At 41.7% G+C, this 25691-nt stretch overlaps 2 protein-coding genes across 3 annotated transcripts; both read right to left on the reverse strand.

Moving 5' to 3' along the window:
* Positions 1 to 297: 297 nt before the first annotated feature.
* si:ch211-120g10.1 (butyrophilin subfamily 3 member A3) lies at positions 298 to 8179 on the reverse strand. Its single transcript, XM_050068559.1, has 10 exons — positions 8025 to 8179; positions 4887 to 4966; positions 4374 to 4472; positions 4142 to 4243; positions 2848 to 2982; positions 2619 to 2756; positions 2487 to 2538; positions 2375 to 2401; positions 1307 to 1333; positions 298 to 1218 (listed from the first exon to the last, which is right to left on the reverse strand). The coding sequence occupies exons 2-10, from the start codon at positions 4944 to 4946 to the stop codon at positions 659 to 661; spliced, it is 1200 nt and encodes a 399-aa protein (XP_049924516.1). The 5' UTR covers positions 4947 to 4966; positions 8025 to 8179; the 3' UTR covers positions 298 to 658.
* A 5776-nt stretch (positions 8180 to 13955) lies between these two features.
* Positions 13956 to 25164, reverse strand: LOC126405046 (uncharacterized). 2 transcript variants are annotated; one of them, XM_050068562.1, is made up of 5 exons: positions 24650 to 25164; positions 24034 to 24143; positions 20894 to 20986; positions 17920 to 18090; positions 13956 to 15256 (listed from the first exon to the last, which is right to left on the reverse strand). In XM_050068562.1, exons 1-5 carry the CDS (start codon positions 24798 to 24800, stop codon positions 15089 to 15091), a joined length of 693 nt encoding a protein of 230 aa, XP_049924519.1. In that variant the 5' UTR covers positions 24801 to 25164; the 3' UTR covers positions 13956 to 15088. The 2 variants fall into 2 exon arrangements, with proteins under 2 accessions (XP_049924519.1, XP_049924518.1); XM_050068561.1 differs by having other exon boundaries at positions 17920 to 18093.
* Between the last annotated feature and the right edge of the window lie 527 nt (positions 25165 to 25691).

Consider the following 25691-nt stretch of genomic DNA (forward strand, 5'->3'; position numbering starts at 1 on the left):
GGCACACACTGTCAGAAACTGTCTCAGGTAAGCTCCTATGCATGCTTGTCTTCCAAACCAGGGTATTGACTTGACCCCAGTTCGTCATGGTAACTAACTTGTGCTGTTGTGAGGTTGGTTGGGTATATCTTGGATTATCTTGGAAAAGGACAATTGTTCACTGACACTGATTTTAACACATTTGTGACCAAAGTTTGAGAGAAATGTATCTATTCAAGGCATAAAATGTTTTGGATCTTAAACTTAAACCTGTGAAAATATGAGCAAAAACAATGTACTAATAAAGAGACCAAAAAGTAAGACATGGATTTGGTTTATTAATCATTCACAGAAGTGCATTCTTACTGCAGGGTTAATATTGCACAATACATGACATTAACACTATAGGTTTCCTTTCAAATATATGAAAATACATTATGTGTGTGAGCGAAGAGTAGCACTGTTACTCTACAGTGAGGAGGTGGACGCAACGATCACATTAAAGCAGCAGCAGCAACAGCAGGATAGAGAGTGGTCATACAGTGGAGCTATTCAATAGCAAAATGATGGTCTTTTACATCAGGATCTCTGATTCCTCCCAGTGATTAGGATATAACCATTTGTTATACTTTATTATGATATCTACTGGCTTCTAAAGGAAGAGGTGACAGCGGGAAACTCAACCCCAGAGGCAGGATGTGGGGCAGAGACACTGGCTCTTAGCTGCTGGAGACTTGATCACCAGATCCTTGATGATCTCCACGGTGCCAAACAAGGGGAACAGCTTGTCATCGAAGCTCTCGTTGTAGGTGTAAATGTGCAAGTGTTTGTCCACGTCATAGAAGGACAGCTGGCCGCGGTCGTAGTCGAGGTAGATGCCCACCTTGCGGGGGATGAGGCCAGGCGGCAGGGAGGTGAAGGGAACGGTCAGCGCCTTCAGCTCAGTGCCCCTCTCCAGCCGCAGGCTCAGGTAACCCGTATCTGTGTTCAGGGACTTGAAGCCTTTCCTCAGGGCCACCTCTTTGGCCACGCCCAGCCTCCAGTCCCGCTCGCCTACCTCCACCTCCCAGTAGTGCCGGCCTGAGGTGAAGCCCTCCACACCGACGGCACACCACCAGCCGTCAAAGCGCTGGTGGTAGTTGGGGACATCCTTTCTCTCGAAGCCACAGCGCATCCTCTTCTCATCAGTGGAGATGAGCAGGTCAGGGTTGGCTGTGTCCAGATCCAGAGTCACCTCCACTAGAGACCAAAGTAACATGGTTTAAATTACCAGACAGGTTTGGTAAAGATCATACTGCCTGATCATTTGATACAATGAATGCTGTACCTGCAGCATCTGTGATCCAATCCCACACTGCAACAAAAAACAGAGACTTTTAATACTGGTTATACAGCCTCTATCTACTGACACCTGTGTGCGGAGTTTAGTGGCATCTAGTGGTGAGGCTGCAAAACTGAAACTTCTCCAGTGTGCCAACTGTGTAGGAGAAACTCTAACAAGAGCTGGTTTTTAGTTTGTCTGTTAAGGGCTACTGTAGAGTAGCAAACCAGTCAAGTTGCACTTACAGTGTACATCAACGTCTGGGAAACACATACATGCTTCACACACATCTTCCCCCCAACAGCATAGATTTATAGGCTACTATCAGCTCAGTTTTAAGATGGACACCCAAGATTAGTGTCACCAATTCAGTATCTGATCAAATGTCTCCCCTTCTGTTCCTGAGTCAGGATGTTGAGTAATGGCCTAAAAAATGTTTTTGCAGAACACTATGATGTCAGAGTGAAGCTGACCTTCTGAATATACAATGTGTGAAATTTTGTCATAATTAGCAAATCAATTCTGGGGTTATGGCCAAAAACATGTTTTACAAGGGCACACTGACCTTGACCTTGTACCTTTGAACACCAAAGTCTAATCACTTTATTCTACAGTCCAAGTGGATGTTTGTGTCAAATTCCAAGAAACTCCCTTCAGGTGTTCTGGAGATATGTGAGATATATGAGAATGAGAAGGATGCAAAGTCACAGTGACCTTGACCTTTGACCACCAAATTCTAATCAGTTCATTCTTGAGTACGAGTGGACGTTTATGCCAAATTTGAGGAAATTCCCTGAAGATACTCTTGATATGTCGCATTTATAAAAATGGGACGGATGGACAAATTGATGGATGAATGCCTGGATGAATGGATGGATGCACGAACGTACGGACAGACAGATGGTGCAAAACTACAGTTTAATATATATGTTTAGCCAAAGCAATGGCTGTCCTTACAAAGAGCACTACAGTGTTGATTACAACAGCAAGCAGTCAGTCAGAATGTAACTCGAAATCAGTGAAGCAGGTGTATGTACTGGTTTTAAATGCATGTACATATAGAGTGTCACTCACCTGGCTGAGGAATGTAGGATATGGCACCTGGATGGAGATAATAAAAGAATCATAAGGAAATAAAGTCCAAATTTACAATTAATTCAGTTTAACTCAGGTTTAATTTACTAACCAATCTTCTGAGTCTTCTGCTTCCACATGAGCCACTGCTGCGGGATGGTATCCTGCAAGGACACACCAAAAAGCTTTGCATTACACCTGCACAGTACCGATAATACACAAGCAGTTCAGCATGCTCTTTTACCTTATCTGGGCGCTGCACCAGTAACGTCAGAAAAACTAGCTCCATGGCAGTCAGCAGGTTGGGCGCACGGCCCCAGCGCCAGGCTGACTGCATGTCCTCCAGAACCTTTGCCACAGGTTCGCCAGGCCACACACTTTGCTGTGAGGAGATCAGTGTGAATAAAATGTGTCCATTGAGTAAACACAGTGAGGTGAGCATGAAATGTTAATGGTATATTTAAACTTCCCACCTCAGGCTGAGCTCTCAGGTCCTTGACCCAGCTGAGGATCACATTTTTGGCCTGCAGCAGGTCCTGCTCATTAAATATATCAGGCTGTTTGACCTCATCCATCTCTGGCCAGCCATCTGTCTGCATGGGCCTCTTCTGCACACACAAACATTAATACCTCAAAAAATGACTTAGTGTCACAAAATACTTAGTATCTCGAAATAATGAGAAATGTTCTCAAAATTAATACTTGATGTTACAAAATAATGACTAAGTATCACAAAAAAATGACTTGGTGTCGCAAAATACTGACTAAGTATCTCATTCTCGACATAAGATGTCAAGACTTGATGTTGCAAAATAAAGACTTAATAGAGTGTGCCAGGGCTGACGTCAAAACCCGGAGGTTTAGCATCGCGCTGGTTCCCGGAAGAGAAAGTGAATGTGATTTTTGCATAGCGTTTTGGATTATGTCAGAAAATAAGCTCCGTGGCTAACACAAGTTTATGATACTTACAGGTTTTTTGTGCAGCGAGATAATCTTCACATATGAACACCTTTCATACCTCATTTGAAGCTTAAATGCGATCGCCAGAAGTAAAAAGCTAACATTAGGCTTTAACGGACTACATGACTACTTCATGGTCGCATGACTTTTGACGTCACCGCCACTAAGCTTTCAAATGATTTCGGCCGCTTTATTTTAAAAACATTGTATAATGGGGAAATCGGACTGTTTAAGCTAAATAAGAAGCTGTAATGGCGGACTGCCAGCACTCTCGCCTGTTCGGGGGTGATGATGTTTAATGTCCCCGACAGGGTTTGTAGTCGTATTGAGCAACTTGTTAGCAACCGCCTTTTTTACGACACGTAAAAGCTTCAAAATTCACAAGTAGGGTATTTACTGACGTGTTTTATGTCATAGAACAAAACCTGAAACTCGCTTAAGCTTTTGTTAACCACAGACCTTATTTGAGGCATTTTACCAAAATCCCATTCAAAAAACGTATTGACTTTTAGACGAGAGAACCGGAAGTGCTAAAAGCGCTAACAAAGTTCCGGGTTTACTGGCACACTCTATACCCCATATAATTACTAGGTCTTTCAAAAATAATGACTTAGTGTCAAAAAATAAGTTATTAAATGTTTTTATTACTTTAAGAAACTCTATCATTATTTTGGATAATGACTTCTAGGACCTTTTTTCATGACACTGGCATAAATGGGCTTCAATACTGTACAAATGTATGTAAGTATAGTTATATTCTGTCCCTAAACTCTCTTGTGGAAATGGATGAGTTTCTCAGATAAGCACCTTGCTCTCTAACATGGAGGCCCACTGTAGGATGATCATCCTGCACAGAGCCGTTGGCCAGGTGTCATCAAGGTTCCAGATGTGCTCCAAGACTGCTGACCGCTACAGATGCAGAGCAGTGAGACAAGAGAGGGAAATATGGGGTTGGTGAGAGGCAGACAGAGAGGTAAAGACAAGCACTTTCTTTAGAGGTCTGATTAAATAATTTGTGGTTTCGTGAGTGAGTTGTTACCTGGCACACTCGGCTCAGATCTCTTGCCAGATCCACAACAAACAGCTGATCCTCGTCCAGAGGCTCCCTCTTCCCATTCTTCGCTCTCTTGTGAGATTCCTGCGAGACAATTAAAAATTAAAGGATTTTTTGTGGGAAAGTGTCTGGAAAGGAAAGAGTTCTCAGCAAAAAAAGACATTTGGAGGACACTTAGTGCTGCTTTACAAGTGCCTGAGAGAGTAATAAGGTCAGATTAGAAAGGAGGGGTTCACTCAGGCTGATTAAAATTCACATCGTGGCTCCATTGCTGTCAGCAGAAAAGAAAGACAGCCCTCCCTGCCAGACTCTCACAGCAGCTCGCTTTTGTTTAATTAAACCAGGAAAGGAGAAATGTGTGCAGTCACATGGTGCTTTAAAGTTTCGTTATGTCAACCGTATGTTTAAGTATCAATGTGACCCAAAAAAACAGGTTTGCACATTAAACACACAATGTTTAGGGTTTATTCTGATTTTGAGAGTGCACATAAGTGTTACCTTTATCTTGGCCGTTAAGTTTTTGGCCGGCTCCACCATGAAGTGAAAACACTGCATCATCTTGGCTGGTCTGTAGAGTTCTACGGTGAATAAGCACAAATACATGTTAGTCTAGACAAACTCCATTATTTGTTCTTGTTAGCAGTTTCGACACTTCGACACTGGACAGTAAAAGTTACACTGCTATAGCAAAGATCAGCAGTGATTGAATATAACTAAGTGCATTTACTCAAGTACTGTACTTAAATATAATTTTAATAAACTTGTACTTGAGCATTTCCATTTAATGCTACGTTATACTTCAACTCGACATTTCAGAGGGACATATTGTCCTATTTACTCCACTCCACATGTCTAGTTACAGCTTATTACCATGGACGGATTATGAGACAACAGGGCCCTGGGCACAGACATGCAAAAGGCCCCAACACCTCTCCTGCATAGGACTGAAAACACACACACAGACTTTGTGATGTTTGCTTTTTTTTCATTGTTGTAGTCATTTCGTGTCTCTTTTTGGTTGTTGTGCTCCCTTTTGCAGTTTCTTCTGCCTTTAGGGTGCTTGCAGACCTAGAGTTGTCTTGCTTTGGTCTCAATCAGGGACTAATTTTGTCACAAAGTTGCATAACTGCCTAGAGTTGGTTTGTGTTCTCACGGCAGCATATACAAGCGGACCAGATCAAATGTCTTGTGTGAGAAAGCTCCTCTTAATTGGTCAGAATTTCCATGTGGGAAAAATCCAGGAAGTAAACCAAACGTTGAAGANGAACTGCACCAGAGTTCGTTTGTAACCAGACTGAGACCACCTCTTCAAGAGGGTCTCAGTCTGGTTGTTTTGGTGCGCACCTGAGTGTGATTGCTGTGTTCACACCTGCCCAAATGAACTGCACTTAGGGGGCAGATGAACTTGAGTTCGATTGAACTGAACCAAACATTGCAGGAGTTAAAGCACCCTTAGTGTCTTTTTTGGTCGTTTTGTGTCTATTTGTATTTGCACTGCCTCTTCTGTAGTTGTTCTGAGTCTCTATGCAGTTTTTTTGTGCTGTATTTTTTGTCTCTTTTTAATTGTTTTGCCTCTTTTTTAAGTTATTTTGTGTCACTTTGTAGTCCTTCTGAGGCTCTTTGAGGTAATTTCATGGGTTTATGGGTAATTTTGTCCTTTTTGGTCAATTTGTGTCGCTATAAGTTATTTTGTGGGTGTTAAGGGAATTTTGTGTCTCTTTTTGGTTGTTTTGTCCCTTTTTGTACATATTTTGTGTTTCTTTGAGGTCATTTTTGGCATTTTGTGTCTTTGTGTTTGTTTTGCCCTTATGTAGTTACTTTGTGTCTCTTTGCACTTTCTTTGCATCTCTATGTTGTCTTTTTTGTTAACTCCTGGTTGGTACATGTTAATTCCAATGTCATATCGCAGATAGTGGTCTTGACACTTTGGGCCCCTGGACCTGTGCCCAGTAGGCCTGTTCAGTAATCCATCCATGTTTATTACATTAAAAAAACAACCACATGATATGCCTATATGATATAGTTTACAACTGATAGACCCAGTAAAATTGGCTCCACACTGATGAACTACAACATTAAAATGCTCCTATACCTACAGAGGGATGATGTATGTTGTAAAGCTCTCTGAGGCAAATTATTTCTTGTCATATACAGATACTTTACAGATAAAACTGAAATTGAACGGAAATGACTGGCACAGTCCTTTGAGGCATGCTTTGTGACTGGGCTATAATGAACTTTGGATTGACCATACAAATATGTACAACACCTTGGGTATGAATGTGTGATATAAATAAATATACCTTGCTTTGCCTTTCATGTATTCATTGGTGTTAAAAACAGAAAAATATAATACTACTAATAATAATAACACTTGGAAAGTAGCCATTCTGCATAGTGCTGATAATACTTCTACACTTCTACTTCAGTAACATTATATTTGTAGTATTTTTTAGATGTTATTTCAAGTGTTACGTAAGAATCTGAGCACTTCTTCCACCATATTAGTCGACTCTCTGGTGAGATCTGTCGCATCACTCAGCCTTTAAACTGGATCACTGCTAATGTTTATCTCCATAACACCAGCAAGTTGTGTGCTGTAAATCATTAGACACGTGATGGAAAGTTCACATGGCACAAATACATAACACCCGAGTGTGATCACAACAAGTTATTAAAAGTGAGGGATGTCATGTCCTTGACTTCAGCAGACATTAAGTAATAAAGTTAATAAAGTCAAATTATCTCCGGTGAGACATAAACAGGTCCATCAGGAGGTCGTATCAGAGTCCACAGAACACATCAGTGACCATTAACTGGAGCAGAATGGAAACGTGACTGGGCCTGCACACGTCCAGCTGCCTGTCTGAGTGTGTCCTTGGTTAGTGACTCTCTTCTCTGTCCCCCTCACCCACTTTCTCACCATCGTCATCTGCAGAAAGATGCATGAGCTCAGTCTGCAGTGTCTGCTTGGCACTGGAGCCGTTGGGATGACCAGTTTGAGCAGGATTTCAGGATGATGTGGGTGATTAGATGCATAAATAAAGCCTTTCTGCGCTGAGCATGTCACTTGACCCCATTTACTTCTGTGGAACTATAATCTGCAGTCTTATAAAACACAGTCCTGCTATGAAAAGTTATGCAGGTTAATTAAAAAAAAATTGCAGCACATCAGATCAGCCTCGATTTTGAATGTGGTTAATATATGCAGTGGGCCAAAATGCACTAAACTGCATTTTTGCATAAGTAAATGGAAGATATTGGAATTGCAGAGAGTGAAATCAAGCCCCAGGGCGAATGAAAAAGGAGATGCACCATTACAAAGGTTTTCCAATGTCGTGGGAAAACATGACCATGCAGTTTTTGCAGTGTGAGAGCGACCCAGTTAGAGGCCGGCTGACTGCGCAGGAGGTAAACACACACTTGTCTCGTGACTTTGCGGCAAATCTGGATTATAGCTGCAGTCAGACTCTTTTTTAAAACGTTGCAAACTGGTGCACCTGCAGCTGTGCATGCAACACAATAACATGTTTTACACATTTATACTGATAACGTCACAACTGCACTGCGTCCTGCACAACAACAAATAACACACGGTAGATAATAACGCGCACGAGTAATGACGCACAAGCTCACCTTTCTCCTCACAGGTGTGGTTAAGAAGTTTTCTTCTTCTCCTGCTGTGAAAGCAAACAGCCGTCCGTGTGTGGAGGAAGTGTTTGGACTGAGCTGCTGCAGTGTCTGACCTTGTTTACATGCCAGACTGACGGTCGGCTGCTCGGGAACGTTCGGTTTTCTCCGTCAGTGACGAACGAGGTTCTGATGTGGACGAAGCGAGCGGCCATGTTTGTAAGGTGATGATGACGCTGTTACTGACGCAGGTGTAGGTTTATTTTGGTAGAACAAACAGATGAAAAATGTGGATGTAATGTGTGGAGTAGTTATTATGAAAACAAGAAGAGAAAATCTGTGGACTGACACAATTATCATTATGGCCAAATATTACATGTACAAACCAAAATGTATGAAAACACCACCCATCCTTTTTTAATTAGGTGATTTGGGGAACAAAACAAGTGAAAGACATGACAGGGACAACACTATGTGGCAGACAAGACAGGTGTAAGATAACAATTAACACTAATGACAAACACAGGCATATTGGTATTGTGTATGTTGATGGTGGGAAGAGCCATGGGTGCAAATAGATTAAGCAAACTTAAATTAGGAAAAGGGAGACAGAAAAATAAATAAATAAAAACGAAGAAATACATTTTTTTAAAAGTCGCTCTCTCCCAAACCCCACTCCACCTCCACCTCTCCTCTGTCTTCTCCTTAAATTAAATTCAATAAATTAAAAATGAAATGAAATAGCAGAGGTTTCCGCTTCTTCAGTGGCCCCCAGACCCTGGAGAGGGGGCTGACTGATGGAGGCCACCACCTGCTACTCCAACAACCCAAGACCCAATGGGCGGGGCTTTGTTCATGAGGTTGGAGGTGTGTGTACACATTCATCATATCAAATGGGGTTTTGTTTTTCCCACTTTATTTATTTGTGTCCACATTGTAGAAAACATGTATACACCCCCTGGGAGCAAACAGTCAGATAAAATACATAAAATCCAACTTCAAATAATAATGTGCCCCCATAAAAAAGGGAACAACATAACGGACAAAGTGTGCGTATATGTGTGCACACGCATGCCTGCGATTTAAGGCTCTGCAGCAGATGTTGAGAACCAACAGTACAACAGCCTCACAGCTGATCAAGCAGATATGTAATAAAAGGTTGCCATTCACTATTAAAACTGTCCTCGAGTCCTTGTAAAGAAAACCATATCTTTTCAAGCTCCAAAAATTGCAACGTATCTCTAACCCCATGGTCACCTGCTTCCATTTAGATAATATACGTCTTCTGGCTCAAAGGCTGACATAAGCAATACAATTTTACTGTTCCCTAGGAAGGTGACTGTTTTCACACTGAATACCAAGAAATGCCGTGAGAGGATCTGGAGTATTTTGGAAAGGGCTTCAGAATGGAGAACCAGTAAACTAAGAGAGACCTGGGCAGGAACAGAATGTATGAGCTAGTGTTGCAGGGGAACTTTTACATCTATCACAACACAAGAGTCTTCTCCGTGGGGTACATTTTTGAGATTTTGACTTTAGAGAGATGAAGTCTGTGTCCCACCTTGAATTGAATCAGGCCGTGCCTGGCACATATTGATGAGGTGTGTATTCTCGAGAATATATCTGACCACTCAGCATCTGTATATTGTAAATTCAAGACCACCTGCCACGCCTCTCAATACATCAAGAGATGTTGACTGTAAAGATGAGAGTTGAGTCAAATACATAACAGATATTGTTTCTTTGAGAGATGGAGCTGTTAGAAATAGAATGTCAAGTTATTTACTCTATGCAACTGTTCACTTCTAAGAGCCATAATCCAACAGGTGATGGCAGATCTGACTTCCACCTCATTGCAATTCTTTGGAAATAGCCAAAAGGATTTCTGTATGATGGAATAGCTATGTCTGATATTAGAATTTAAGAGGTTGCCCAAGAGGCATACCTCTGGATCCACTGGGAAAGTGTTTCCAGATGAGGGTGAGGCATCACAGATCCCCTGCCAAAAGCCTCATAATTTACTACACTGCCAGGTGGAATGAAGGAAAGTGCCCTCAGGTGGACCACGTCTGAAGCAAAGGGGTGAGAAATTGGGGTTAAACCCGTGAAGCTTGGATGAGGTGAGGTAAGTCTAATGAAAAAAGTTGAACTGAATTAATCTATATCTTGAGTTTAGTGTACAAGTGACACCAATTGTTGTAATTAGTTGTAACTTCTGAGTGATATTTTCAATGCAGGACTTTTGCATGTGATGGAAAACTTTTACAGTGTTGTATTTCTACCTTATTTACATGTCTGTCTTGTATCAGAATGCTTCCAATAATGCAGCAAAACTTGAAGTGATGATGGTATCTTAATTTTAAGCCTGATACAGGTTCACAATGATGTTAATTTAGATTGCTGCCCCCCTCTGGCTTAATGATAGATTTGATAAGTGAAATGTTGACACAGGGAACATTGTAGGTCCACTGCTTATTTATAATTCAAAGGTTAGGCTCATATAATTATTGTTTATGTGACTGAATGTGATTGAAACAGCTGAAGATATTCAGATTTTTAACAAAAGATAAAAACATTGGTCTTCTTCTAATAGGTGGAAAATAGGTAAGGCACAATATCAGATTTTTACACAATTATTGTGACCAAAAGAGTTCCTAAAAACGACATTGCTGCAATATCTATAGAATAGTAAAAATAATTTAAATAAAATAAAATAAGATGAAATACAATAAAAACAATAATGCTATCAGTCTGGATCTATGGGTTACTTATCCATAGTTAGTGTATTACATACAGTAGATGTCAGTCAGCATGCCCCCAGTTTGGAGAAGCAGGCTGAAGTTCAACATGGAAGCTAAGCAATGTACTGCTGTGGAGGGTTCAGCAACAAAACATTTTAGCCACCTAAAAAAATCTATTTAGTTTATATGCTATATTGAGAGTATTGTCATTGCTTTACCTTTCCATCAGAGAGCCCATTCTTACGGGGAAGACGTTATCAGCTTCACTTCCCCATCTATGCTCCCATCTAAACCACCAGATTCCATTGACAAAAACAGGAATTTTAGCTGACTGTACACAGGAGTTGCTGATCTACTGCTGCTTTGATTGGTTAGTTTGTTTGTAATATTGTGTGACACCAAAGTCACACAATAATACAAAGAAATAACTCCTCAAGGCAGCAGTAGACCAGCAGCAGTGTTAAATCACTATTTTTCTCAGTGGAGTCTGGCTTTGAGGAGAGCGATATAACCGCCCCATTTTCCTGTTGGAAATCTGACATTAAGGCAAAGCTGTGAAAATATTCTAAATTCACCATACAATCAAACGTATGTTGTTTTTTTAGGTGGCTACACTACGCGTTGTTGCTGACCCCTCCACAGCAGTACATTAGCTTCCATGTCAGACTCCAGCCTGCTTCTCCAAAGTGGGGGCGTGCCGACTGACATCTACTGTATGTTATACACTGTCCATGGATAAATACTCCACACAACCCCATTTCAAAAAATCTATACTATCCCTTTAACACTAACACTGGTATACTGTGACACCACTAGTGCAAACACATTTTGTAATTTGACAAAGGACAACACAGTTTGTGGACTAATATGAGACTCATGTTTCATTTGGGTAATTTTAGAGCTTCACGAACAGTGATATCTTTGTCTTGTTAGTCAAAGTGAATGACTGCTGACACTATCCTGCCTGCAGGCTCCACAGCCTGTGGACATCGACTGGGTGTTCAACTGAAATTACCCACATTAAACATGGTCATATGATCCACTGTTAAATAGAAGATGTTAACAAAAAATCTTGCTGCTCAAAACAAGCTGAAGACTAAAAACATGTTCTTATTTTTTATAGTGTTCAGTGCTCCTAACTGTTCCCCACACCTCACTGTGAAATGAGAATAAACAGCAAAGTAAATGTGATTGTGGCTCATTAGATATTGAGAGCATATGTGACGATACATTTTAGGAATCTTGTTTATCCATTTTCTCTCTAATCATTTCTACTACTGAGCCAAATTCCTGATAATGTGCAGTCTCATTATTACAGTGCCGTAGTTTATTTTTGAATATCAACAGTACTAGCTGAGGCGCGGACAGAAAAAGATCATAAGAGCTGCAAAAAAATGGAGAGACATTCAAGGAGCTTCAATTAAAATCGGGGTGAAACAAGGGTCAGACGTTTCTCTGCAAATTAATTTTAACAAGTAAAAGAACATAGAAAAAAGCTGAGGAGGAATTAGTTGGTAAAAAGTCTCCTTTTGAATTTGCCTTTAGTTTCTTTTCTGTCTTTTTCACACAAGCTCACACATAGTCCTGGAAATGTAACAGCACTATCAAAAGCCAGCCACACAGTGATCTTCTCATGTCTGTTAAGTATGCATATGTATTCATGTGCCACTGCTGTATAATTAGAATAGTCAATCAACAAAACAATAAAAGTATTTATTACTCTTGTTTTCAGAAACAATGGAGTCAATCATTTTTCTTTTCAATAAATACAGAACATGACAATGTGCAGGACAAACATTTGGCATGTGTTCATGGCAGATTTCAGAGAATAACTCTGTGTGATAGGTCTCGACAAGGAACTTGGTATTTCTCCGCTGTTTTCATTTCACATTCACTCTGCTTCACTCTACACCTCCAAGCCTTTTTTTAAGATCAGAACAAAGAAATCAATGTTTCTGTCCTGGCTATATGAGAGAGAGAAATCAGAGAGAGTCTGATCTGCCTTAAAGGGACAGTTCACCCCAAAATAAAAAATACATATTTTTCCTCTTGCCTGTAGCGCTATTTATGACAGTAGGTCAATTTGGTGTGAGTTGCAGACTGTTGGAGATATCAGTCGAATCTTTTAAATACAATGGAACTAGATAGTACTCGGCTTGTGGTGCTCAAAGCGCTAAAATATCTCTGAAAAGCTTGTTTCTTCCCAGAAATTATGACCTAAACAGACCTTGTTGTGAGAGGTTTCATGTAGGAACTACTTTCTTTCTACCGAATTACACCTGCCACCTGTACCACCGCGCAGAAGGAAGCGTGCATCTACTGCTAGCTGAACTAGCACCACTGAGCTGGCTTTTTATTTTCTTAAAGTTATGGAAGTGATTTGTTTCAGGACTACACTTCCTGGTGAGGACACATAATTGTAAATAGATCAAACAAACCAAACAGAAAGAGGAAAAGAGTCACTATTACCGTAACATCATAATTCCCACTTTGCTCTTTGTTAAATTTAGAGGCACTGATACATGACGACACATCACAAGAAAACTATGAACAAGCTGAACATGAGCAGAACATGTGCAAAAGTTGAATTAGGGTGTAAATCAGAACACGTGAATGTGATCTTAGTGGTGACGGTAGTATTGGTGGTCTCTAAAGGTCTTTTATCCAAAGACCTTTTGATTCAGAGTCCGTAGACTTGTTCAGTTGCTGTGCAGTGCATTGATAGCGCTGCTTACATCATTTGTGCTATCAAACAAAAAGACTTCAGCGAAAGGCAACAGAAACAATAACCAGTGTTTACTAAGAAAAACTGGTTGTATCAAAAATATCCTTATACATAGTTGTCACTGTGCAGTTATGAGTATCTTTATAAGACAAGGAAATTATCTCCAGTTAACAATGAAGACCATGAAAGTATCTTGTCTAGGGAACAGGGTTGAGGAAACTGGAGCTAACTGAGCTAGTTAACATTACAGCTCAGCTGAGGAGGACGCCATTTATGTTTAAATCTTGCCTCTCGTCCATGAGTAGATGCACACATCCTTCTGTGCTATGATACGGTGGTGTAGTTTGGTAGAAAGAAAATAGCTCCTACGTGAAACTGCTCACAACAAGGTCTGTGGATTATCTTGAGTAACCAGGTCATGATTTCTGGAAAGTTGAGTAACCAGGTCATGATTTCTGGAAAGAGACATTGCTGTTGAGTTTTTCAAATGTATTGTTTTAGTGCTTTGAGCACCGCAAGCCGGGTGCCATCTGGTTTCATTATACTGGAGAGAAGGCAGACATCTCTATGGCTGATATCTCCAACACTCAGCAACTCACCAAAACAATCTAGACTGATAAACAGCACTACAGGTGAGAGGAACAATATGTATTTTTGATTTTGGGGTAAGCTGTCCTGTCAAAATAAAAAATAAGCAAAGGGGTAAAAAGCAAACATGCATTTGTTGTAATATCTCATTATAACTTCATGGAAGGCACTCTCATTAGCACCTTTTAATATTTTCCCTCTCCCAGGCTGAACCACATGCTGTATGGCGGTATGGCTCAGCCTCGGCAGGGTACAGAAACAAACAGATTTCAGATAACTTTACAAACCAGGCAATGAGGTCTCAATAAAGGACAAATGTTCACTAACACAGTGGTTCCCAACTGGTCCAGCCACCAGGTCCAGATTTCTCCTTAGTCATTAGTTCAAGGTCCACACAGTTTAATATATTAAGCATCATACTTGCATTTGGCCATGTTGTCCAGCTAGTTTGCTGTCTCTGTAAAGTTACTGTCCATTAGTCACTGAATTGACAGCAGGAAATGGCACTTCAAAATAAAAGCTCTGTGCCACAAATTTACTGTATAAGTAAATAAGTGTGTTTTTTACAAACTTGACACATTCGTGAGTCACTTGCAGTCCATTCAGAATGGACCAATGACCCAGTTGGGAACCACTGAACTAACAGAGTATAATCAACAAAGTAAATAGTGGTTCCCTTTTTTGGTTTAAGTCCTGTAGTCCTCAAATTTATTTTTCAAGATGTACCAGCCACCTCAGTAAATGTAAATATCCAGTGATTCTCTAAATTCATTAGCATGTACAGTAACAAAGTGTTTTAACATTCAAACGTGCCAAGCCAAAGGTGTCCTTTCCTGAAGCTCCTCTTTGGTTGCTCCTTCATCAGCCATCTCTCAACATAAACACAGTCTTGAGGTATCTGAATCAGCTTGTGTGAAGGTTCCAGTCTTCAACATGTCGGGATGTTTTTCATCTGTATATAAAGCAATCACACGTCTGTCACATTCATGAACCAGCTTGAGAAGCTTGCTCGGTAATCACACAGGTAGAATAGTGCTGTTGGTGTCAGAGCTGACTGGATGAGGTGTGTCGGGCCCTGTGTTGGTGTAAATGCTCTGAGGAGGGCAGACATCCGGACTGGATGGGAGGATGTTGTACGGCAGCTCCATAGACTGGCGAATACTCTCTTCGTATGTTGGAGGAGGCTGCAGAGAAACAAGACAGGTGTTTTAAAACAGTTTTAAAAATACACCACTTTATTAGATACACCTGTAAACGGTTATGCATTTAGCTGTTCTGCCATAATGTTTATGTCTATGATGCCTATAATTTTCAGTTTCTTTTTTACACTGTTATGATGTTGATGAGTATATAGCGGTTGGGATGAGTCAGCACCCCCAAATCTGAGGCCATGGTTCGCCTCCAGGTTGGGAGACAGTTACTGCCTCAAGTGAGGGAGTTCAAGTATCTCAGGGTTTTGCTCACGAGTGAGGGTAGGATGGAGTATGACATGGATTGGCTGTTTGGTGCGGCATCTGCAGTGATGCTAGCACTGCGCCGGACCGTTGAGGTGAAGAGGGAGCTGTGCCAGAAGGCGAAGCTTTCGATTTACTGGTCCATCAGCATCCCAACCCTCACCTATGGTCATAAGCTCTGGGTAGTGACTGAAAGAACGAGATCACGGATACAAGTGGCCGAGATGAGTTTCCTCTGTGGGGTGGCTGGGCTCAGCCTTAGAGGTAGGGTAAGGAGCTTGGACATATGGAGGGAGCTCGAAGTAGAGCCGCTGCTCTTTCGCATCGAAAGGGGTCAGAATGTCCCACACCGTTGGCCCTCATCGGCGCAAGTCAGCTTTTTTCCCCGCTGATTCTGCATGTTGAATCGGCTTCGGTGACTGCAGAGCCCTTTGGTGAATCTGATTGGCAGTTCAGGTCATCACAGAAGAAGAGAAACGGAAGTGAGGAAAGTAAACAAAGCGATAAAGTCCAGAGGGAGTTAGACCAAAACAAACTTGTCACATGAGGTAAGATTATTTTTTCTTTAGCTCTTGAACTCTTTTGCAGAAACGTTTCGTAATGGTTTGTGTTATTGTTCACTGGTGCATGACTGGATTGTGTTGTTAATGTGCTAACTGGGTAATTAGCATCAAGACAGTCTTCCTGTTTTCACTTTTTGAATGAGGATTACAGACTACCGCCTTCTGCTTGTGTGGAGAGTAATTTCCTCTCAAGCAAGAGCATAATGTACAGGCTGGTTGGCTGTTGGTTTGAGTTTAGCAATGTATTCATGTGCAACTTTTTGGCCGTGACACAGGCAACGTCAGGCGCAGCAGGAGGCCTTCGCTGGTTCTCTGAAGTCGGTTTGGCGTGCCTGGGCCTTTACATTCGTCTGGTTAAAGGAAACACAACTCTAAACATCTGCACACTTGCTGGATGTGTCTCCAGGCAACATTTTGCTGATTATTTTATAAGGTAATAATGGCGATATTGTGTTTACATCTTGTTGCACTGTCCCAAGTGGTAAAAAAAGGTAATGCAAGTTTAAGCAAAGACCTGAAGTAAGAAGTTTCATTGGTAATGGGGTACAACTGAATAAGATACAATAGATGAACTTGCTGCTCACTTCATAACCCTTGAGGAAACTTCTCATATTGGGTCCTTATAAAGACTTCTTATGCTTTTTCAAACGTTAATGGAGCTTTTCCTCTCTCGCTAGAGGACACTGTCCTTGCTACCTGTCTAGTCTACACAACAGTATAATCACTTAAAGTGATAACCACAAAATTCTTCAGCACGGACAGAAAATGTTATTTCCCAGGATGAAAGTGATGCTCGGAAAACATCCTGAGGTCTGATATCTATCCCTAAAAAATAAGTGGAACATGTTTGTATTTACATTACCAATTAATATCGTCCGCCTGGAACATATTTTTCTCCAGTGGATTATCTTTCTGATCACATCTGGCAGATTCACACTCCCCCAACTGGGTCTTCTTATCTTTTAATTGCTTGGGGACCCTCGGGCGACAAGAGCAACCCTACAACCCTGCCCTCTGTGTGATACAGACACCACACACACACCAGGCCGCAAAGTTTTACTGCTACCCTGCCTCTGGCTGCCGGACAGACAGGTTTAAATTAAGGGGCCATCAGTTGAACTCCCAGCGCAGTCTAAAAAGGGGGGAAGGAGGTTTTTCAGTGACTGGTGATGGGTTGACTGGAAATTACTGTGCGTGAATGTGCTCTCTTTGTGTGTGTGTGTGTGTGTGTGTGTGTGTGTGGGAGATGGGCAGCCATCCTAAGGACTATTTAATTAAGGAAAAAAGGGGAGGTCAAAGAAGAAAAAAAACAGTAGAAGACAGGAGCACAAAGCTGCATTCCCGGGCCCTGTTTGCACTCAGGATGCAGGCTTTAATTATGTTTGATGTGCCTTTTTCTCATTACCTTGTTTGCTCAAGCGTTGTGCGAGTCAAAAGCTCAGCGAAAGATCAACACGGTAAAACCTTGAAACGCGGCCGCCAGCACAATTCAGCAGCGAGCATTAGATGAGCTGATAGTGCATCCTGTTTACCGCACTCTGAATGCAATCTCATCTTTGAACGAGCTCTTGTTACGATATTGTATGACGGCGAGGTCATAATAGAAAGAGCCAGCTTCTTATTATCTCCATTCATTGTGAAACTACAGATGAGGGGCCTTTATAATAAGCTGAGTTTATATGAGCTTTGGCATTCTCTGAGACTGTAATAGGAGTCAAATATCCTCTCTGTTCCCATGGATTAACAACGGCACCTGAAATACTCCATTGTCAAAGCGTTTGTGACTGTATCAAGTGATGTGACACAGTCCTGATCCCTAATTTAGCCGACCTCAGTCACAATGGGTCCATTGAGGCCGAAGCGGTCTGCGATCATCATGTGGATCTGCCTCTGGCGGTCCTTCTTTCGGACACTCTCATAGGAGGGGAGCCTCGGCAGGGGGGTCTCCAGCGTGGGCAGGCTGTAGCTGGAGGGCAGGCCGACGTAGAACAGCTGACCTGCCTGCTGGGACACACAGAGGTCAAACACAGAGGGACACTTATGAGGGACAGGAAGCAGACGCCTTCATGTGTCGAGGATTTATGTGGATCATTGGAACCCACTTTAAGTCTACAGTCATTGAAATGTTCACTTCAGTGGTGATATGTGTGTGTACAGCATGTGTTGAGAGAGGGAACAGAGAGTAGGGCTGGGCGATATGAAGAGAATCAAATATCACAATATTTCTTACCAAATACCTTGATATTGATATCGCAACGATATTTTTAGGTTGACTGTTGGTGCTTTCACAAAATATTTACACAATGAGAGTTTTGATAAATAACCATCAGTAACATAGAGATAATGACGAAGTGGATAAAGGCCGAGGTGGGACCAAGACAAAAGTCTCAAGTGAGTCTCTTCCCCTCAAGGCTCAAGTCAAGACTAGCAAGTCGAAAATCAAGTCCCAAGTCCTACACCCTACACTTTGAGTTTCAATTCCTTAACAAGTCCTTATCAGTGTTGCCAACTCTAGAGTCATTGGAAAACCTTAAACAAAACATTTCAGTGGCATGAGAGCTAATGGCCCTTTCACTATAGTGCACTACTTTCTCCTGCTTCCGATCCAGAGAGTGGGAGCGTCAACGTAACCACAGAAACTCACTACAACTGAACTCCCACGTCTCCTTCTTCCTGCCTGTCCCACACCTACTGTATGATGCAAGTGCAGAGAAGGAGAGAGAGCCCACGTCAAGAGCCATAGACCGTGTTTGCTTTGAGCAGCGTGCATAGGAAGGAATTACAATATATCTTTTGTCTTTTCTCTCATGGTCTTAAGAAGTTGCTTAATTTGTTGCAAGTTGCTTTTTTTTTTTTTTTTTTTTTTTAGAAATAAAGCATCTAAGGGGGTCTGAAAAGTTGCTATATCTAGTGAGGAAGTTGCCAAGATGGTAACATTGGTAATTATGCTCCCTTCAACAAATTCATTCATTTTCCGTAACCCATAGAGACAGACAACCATTCACACTCACATTCACACCTACGGGCAATTTAGAGTCACCAATTAACCTGCATGTCTTTGGACTGTGGGAGGAAGCTGGAGTACCCAGAGAAAACCCACGCTGACACGGGGAGCACATACAAACTCCACAGAGAGGGGCTACCCCACCCTGGGGCTAAAACCAGGAAACCTCTTGCTGTGAGGTGACAATACTGACTTTAACAAATGTAATACCAATTTACAAAAATCCTGAATGGCTTTTAAAATGTTCATTTATTTGTTAAAGCAACTTTGTTAAAAAAGTACTTAGCTGTTAAGCTAATGTTAGCTAAGCATTAGCTTGCTGACTATGTTATTGTTACCTGCGAATTACTGTTGTTTGTTTTAAATGTTGGACAAAGTCGGCAGTTGTTGCGTCTGCATCTGCAATTTTTTGACCTGTTTTTTGTTGACCACTGATCACTAGTTTTCGTACAGGAACAATATTATCTTTGGGATTACTTTTTCCAGGTAGCTCTTGATAACATTACGTTAGTTCTTCATGGTTCTCTCCTGCAGCTTGATGCTGCTGTCTGATTGGTTCATACAAAGTGTATCATCTGGAGAATTAAGAGTCAACTTGCTGGGAATGAATAGTGTTATGGAAATGAATTGATTCTTGGCACGCTTTTTTAACAACAAACTTTTTAATCTGCAGACTTGGAGGAAGGTATCAAGTATTTAAGTCCAAGTCAAGTTGCAAAGATTTTTTTTAAATTTTGTCCAGTCTAGAGTCATCAAATTTGTGACACGAGTCTAACTCAAGTCCAAGTCAATGGCTTGAGTCCACACCTCATGAAAAGGCAAATAAAGGAACAACTAGAACAGTCTGGTGAGTTTAGAAAATTACATCACTTTACTGTAATGCCCCGATCACACAGAAAGCATTTTTAGCAGCTGGAGGCAGCTTTTTGTAATTGTTTTAATGAGAATGGGGCTTTTTATGCATGGTTTTGCATTGAAATGCGCCTCATGTTTCGGCTCTCTAGGGGCCTGGTGTTTTTGCTGGAGCACTCTGAACGCCTCGAGTTGACAAAACTTCAACTCAGAGTGGGAAAGTGCCCCGTGTCATCTTTCTTCCCCATTGTCCAGTTAGTTAATTTGAGAGGCGGGCCTTCTGTGGTGGTCACGACAACAAGTTTACAGTTGATGGAGGAGAAACTGGTGGTAGCAGTTGCTGAATACCCAGAGCTATACGGCCCGAGGATAGATTGTCAAACTGCCCCATATCCTAAAATATGCCTGGAAACAGCCATCATCAAGGTGAAACTCCTGGACCAACTGGTGGTACTCCCCATGATCCTCCCTGTTTTTTAGGGTCTCATGTACCCACACAGATCTCCGTCTCTCCCTGTGACCAACAAACTATTTGCTGACAGCCTCTCACCCTCAACCAGACTGACAGCAAGTACCCTATGCCTGTCCATTTTTGTAACTAACTACTAATTAGTGTGTACATTGATTACATGGGAAGGTTAGTGTAAAAAGGTGATGGGGTTGTTGCCTGGCAACAATAAAAAAGGCGCAGCAGGCATTTTTTGCTACCTGCAAAACAATTTCTGTGTGATTGGGGCCTAATGCAACCTTTAAAACCAGGAAAGGACAACACTTAGGATATTATGGTATCCAAAATCTAAGACGATATCTAATCTTATATCACAGTATCAGTATAATATCGACATATTGCCCAGCCTTAACAGAGTGTGTGTGTGTAGCTGCTGCAACAGTACACACAGATGTGAAGACTGACACTTTGAATAGCAGATGATGCTAATGCACTCTCACCTGAGTGTTGCTGTCATCCATGATCTGAGTCTGCTCTAGACAAGGAGATCCCACCAGTGTCTGTCTGCTGCTGTAGTACTGGGGAGGAGCGTCCTGTAATAAAAGCAGTAACAACCTCAACAAGTGTGTCTCAGAGAGCAGAGCCTCAGTTATTGATTACAAGCATTCCTCAGTTTATATTTTAACTATGGATCCTGCTGCAGTTGGTAAGAAGTCTACTCATTTCAGCCCAATCGACCAATGTTCATGCCTTGTTTAATCACTGTAGACACAGGCTGGTTCAGCAATACCATAAATTATCTAATCAATAAGAGGACCACCCTCCAATTTCCGTGCCTCCTCCCCCGTCCCACCCACTCTAAAACAAGACCTGTCAGTGTGTCACTGTATGAGGTGCAAGAATCCTGAAAAAAAGACTACCGGGAAAACTAGGTAATTGCCTTGAGTCTAAATGAGTCTCCTTTGTGTGGAGAACAATGTGACATCCTACTGTGTCACCAGGGTCCCTAGGCAACAAACCACACCGTGTGGTCCCTCTTTCCCCTTGTAACTGCAGCAGGTACCTCTTAACGAGCACACTCCAGTACACATTATAGCCTCGTATGTCATTTGGGGCGGCATTACAACAAAAGTCAATTTGTTGCCTGACTGGGATTTGAATCCAGCATGAGGGTAAGAGATGTTAGAACAACTTCTGCTGCTTTTACTGGGGAGACGTCCTCTGACTAAGAGGCAACAAAAGTGGGAGATCAGTGTGGTATAAAAATATCTGATATATCATTTTCCCAGGCCAGTTAAACAATGACATCACTCACACTCAGAGTGACGCACTCTACTGACCTTTGCCATAACCCTCACATCATTTCATAGAGAGAGACGACACTGAAAAGGTGATGTCAAAGGTCACTTTCCCTCGTTGGTTTGTACTTTTAAGAAGCAAAAAAAAAGGTCCTCAAGAAAGAGAAAAAAAGGAGACTTGTCCTTTTGTCTCCTGCCATTGATTCAGCCAGTGTGAAAAAGCACAACCGTGTAAAATCAGTGTTGAAGTCGGGGGAGGACCCCAGCGGCAGTGTGCCTTTTTCACCACCGCAAACCTAAAGGAGATCCATTGTCTCCCTTGTGTCCCCAACACCCACTGTGGGGTGTGCACACTATTCATGGTGCAAACTGAAGCAGGGAAAGGTATGTGACGATGAAGTTGGAGACATGAAATGTCCCATAGGAACACAATGAAAGAGTGTTTGTGTGTGTGTGTGTGTGTGTGTGTATTCCCTGTGGAATGACTAACTGATACTTTCTCTGTCCTTACAATAAAAACAAAAAAGCCTTTTCATTCTTTTTCAATCGAACACGTCAGTTATATGTAAGAATCAGGTTTCAGGAAAAATATCTGATGACTATTAAATGTCCTCAGACCATGGGCGGATTATGACACAATGGGCCCCGGGGCATAGTTATGCAAAGGGCCCCATCACTTCTCCTACACAGAAGCAAGACACACAGACTCTGTGGTGGCCTTTTTTGTGGATTTGTGTTGCTTTGCACTTATTTTGTGTCTGTTTTGTAGTCATTTGGGTCTCTGAAGTAATTTGGTGACTTTTTTGGGTGTTTTGTGTAGCTTTGTAGTCATTTTGTGTCTCTTCGTAGTTGTTTTGTGTGTTTTTGTAATAATTTTGTTCTCCTTGTGGCTGTTTTGTGTCTCCTTGATGTAATTGTGTGTCTCCTTGTGGCTGTTTTGTGTCTTTTTGCAATTGTTTGGGTCTATTTGAAGTAATTTTGTGACTTTTTTGGTCGTTTTGTGTTGCTTTGTAGTCCTTCTGTGTCTCCACGTGATTGTTTTGTGTCTCTTTGATGTAATGTTGTGTCTTTTTGTAGTTGTTTGGGTCTCTGTGAGGTAATTTTGTGTCTTCTTGTAGTTTTTTGGGGTTTCTATGAGGTAATTTTGTGTCTCCTTGTGTTTGTTTTGTGGGTTTTTTAAGTATTCATTTGGATCTCTGTAGTCCTTTTGTGTCTCCTTGTAGTTGATTTGTGTCTCTATGCAGTTCCTTTGCATTTCATTCTGTTTATTTGTGTCTCCTTGTGGTCATTTTGAGTCTCTTCTTCTTTTCAGTATGTGTTAATTTATCTGATATTTTGTAGGTGAAGGTCAGGAAACCCCCTGACACCTTGGGCCCCTGGGCCTGTGCCCAGTAGGCCCATTCAGTATCCATCAATCTAGACTGGCACTCTGTATTCAGTGTTTACAGTTTGTCATGTGCAGTTTACTATACTGACCCTGACGGTAAGTTAATGTTGTCTTATCAGCCACACTGTGTGCGGACACAGCTGTAACTAGAGGCCAGCGTGGCCACTTTGTACCAGTGAAACACACTGTTAGTTCCTTAAATGTGACAGCAGGACTTCTCCATTAAAACCACAGCTGAACAGAGCTTCCTGTCTGTTAAAGGGGGGGAGGTAGGACGGGTTACGTCTCTGCAATCCGAAGATAACACTCCAACTTCCCCCCTGGGACTCACAGAGGTGAGAAAGAAGTCAGGAAGAGGAAGGAGAGAGAATGGGCAACCAATGAAAAGTTACCTCTGGTGGAGTGTTTACATTTCCTTTTCACCTCATACCGTATCGCCTACAGCTTCACACACATTCAGCCAGTTATCTCAAGTTGATAAAAAGATTTGTGGAAAAAAATAAATGATATAAAATGCCACACACTCCCTTAAAACCCTTTAAGATTAGGTTGTTTTGCTTCACCTGGTATGCTGATGTTAGCAACAAAATCTGATTTGCAGTGATTTAATTACGACTGGTGCTGAAGTAGCATCAATATGCGTGGTAAGTGCTAATTCTGTCCAATTCCATTAGAGTTACTGTGGCAGATATTTCTGGAGGGCAGCTAATTCAGCTGAGGCAAATCCATCGCCTGACAATGATCATATCAAGTTTATTGTAGTCCCTTTCCCACAGCCATGCAAATTGATTTTGACACTTCTTAATGGCGCGACACTGAGTGCACATGGTGCCTTTGAGCCCGGGTCCCCTCTCTCAACGACTGTGCTGGATCAGGATCAAAACTGAAGTCACTTTAAAGAAGAAAACTAAGCACAAAAGGCACTCTCTCCCTTTTGTTTTTTTTTTCCTCTTACCATATCTGCATGTGGCCCCTGATAGGAGCGGAGTTTGCAGCACTGGAGATCCTTGCGGTAAATAATGGACAGCAGCACCACAATAACCACAAAGAACACCAGGGAAGAAACTGTTTGAGAAGCAGAAGAAAAGGAAATGTTTGTTAATCACTCTTAAACAGACAGGCCGTGTGTTTCTTTTTTAATTCTGGCTGCAAAACAACTTAAAAAAGAAGAGTTTTGTCCTTTTAACAGTTCAGATCTATGACTGTGGTTAAGTTTAGCAAGTTGGTTGACTTTGAACAGTTTTGATTGACAGTCTGTCTCCACTTAAAGGTGTAATTTCTCCCTCTGTTGCTGCACCTGTCTATCAAAAACAATGACAGCTGGAAAATAATAGACTAATTCTGTCATTAACTGTCATTAAAGCTTTGATTGCAATATGTGAAAATTAGCCGCTATCTATAAAAAGAAATTATCTTGTACAAGCCTTATCACAGTGCTGCAATGTGGAGAGATTAAATGCAAATACCCAGGAAGCAGACACGTGGAAAACAGTATCCACACAGATGTTTTTCAAACAAAATCCTTCTTTCTTTTTTTTTAGTATATTAGACAGTTTAAAGGTTTTACTTACAGGATGCAGCCACCACTGTGAGTTGATCCGATGTCAGCTGTGAGGAGGGGATGGTTGGACTTGCAGTTGTGGACATTTCTTCTGTGTAAACTGTGATCGTTCCCTTTCGAAATCCTCCTGAACTCATCAGGTTCAACACAAAGGCTCTCATCTTAGAGATATATCACAGAGAGAAACTGTCGCTCCTCTTCATTGTCTGCTCGGTCCCGGACAGGGTGACAGTCCACATGCGCGCTCTGCAAGTCGGATCAAACTCTCCCCATTCGGTAAACATGGCTCAGCGTGTGTGTGTGGAGCTCGTCAAGGCGCACTGACGCCCTCTCCCAGCCGCGTGACGTCGCTCTGGCTCTGCGCTGGGCAGCAGTCTGGTTAATGGATGGCTACTGGTGTGGAGCAGCAGCCACTGTAGGGCCAGTAGATTAGATTTAGCAGCCTTACGCACAGATTGCAAACAGTCCAAATTATGTCCAGAGAGGAGACAACTGCTGCTGCTGCCTCCTCCGCCGTCTACTTAATGCAATGGCATCCAGACCAGTAGATTAACACACCGGATGCCTGAGCTGGAGTCCCGTTACCCTGGAGACCGTGGGGGTCCCGTCCTGAGATGATTTCTATACAAAGAGCCTAAATGTGGCATTAACATTCATGGATGGGAACTATAGCCTAGTGAAAACTTCTCTTTCAATTTAAAGTGCAAAACCCATAAAGTGAAAAACCTTCTTAATGCCCTGCAGGTGGAGCCTATATTCTTGTATTTATTATACTTTTTATACCTTGTTTGTGCACTTTATCTTTTACTATTTATCACCTGTATATTTCTGATTTGACTCTATGTGTTTATTGCACAAGAATTCCTATGTATGTACCCTGGTGTACAAGTGGTAAATAAAGTTATCTTATCTTATCTTAGATTACCAGTGGACACATTTAAAATTATTGCATTTTTGCCATTCTTTGGGTTGAACGTCAAGCATTGCTAATCTGCTCTAAAATTCAAGGACAAGGCATGAAATTGTTTTTTTTTTTATCAGAAGTGGCCATG

This window comes from Epinephelus moara, chromosome 18, assembly GCF_006386435.1.
Source record: "Epinephelus moara isolate mb chromosome 18, YSFRI_EMoa_1.0, whole genome shotgun sequence".
NCBI lineage: Eukaryota > Metazoa > Chordata > Actinopteri > Perciformes > Serranidae > Epinephelus > Epinephelus moara.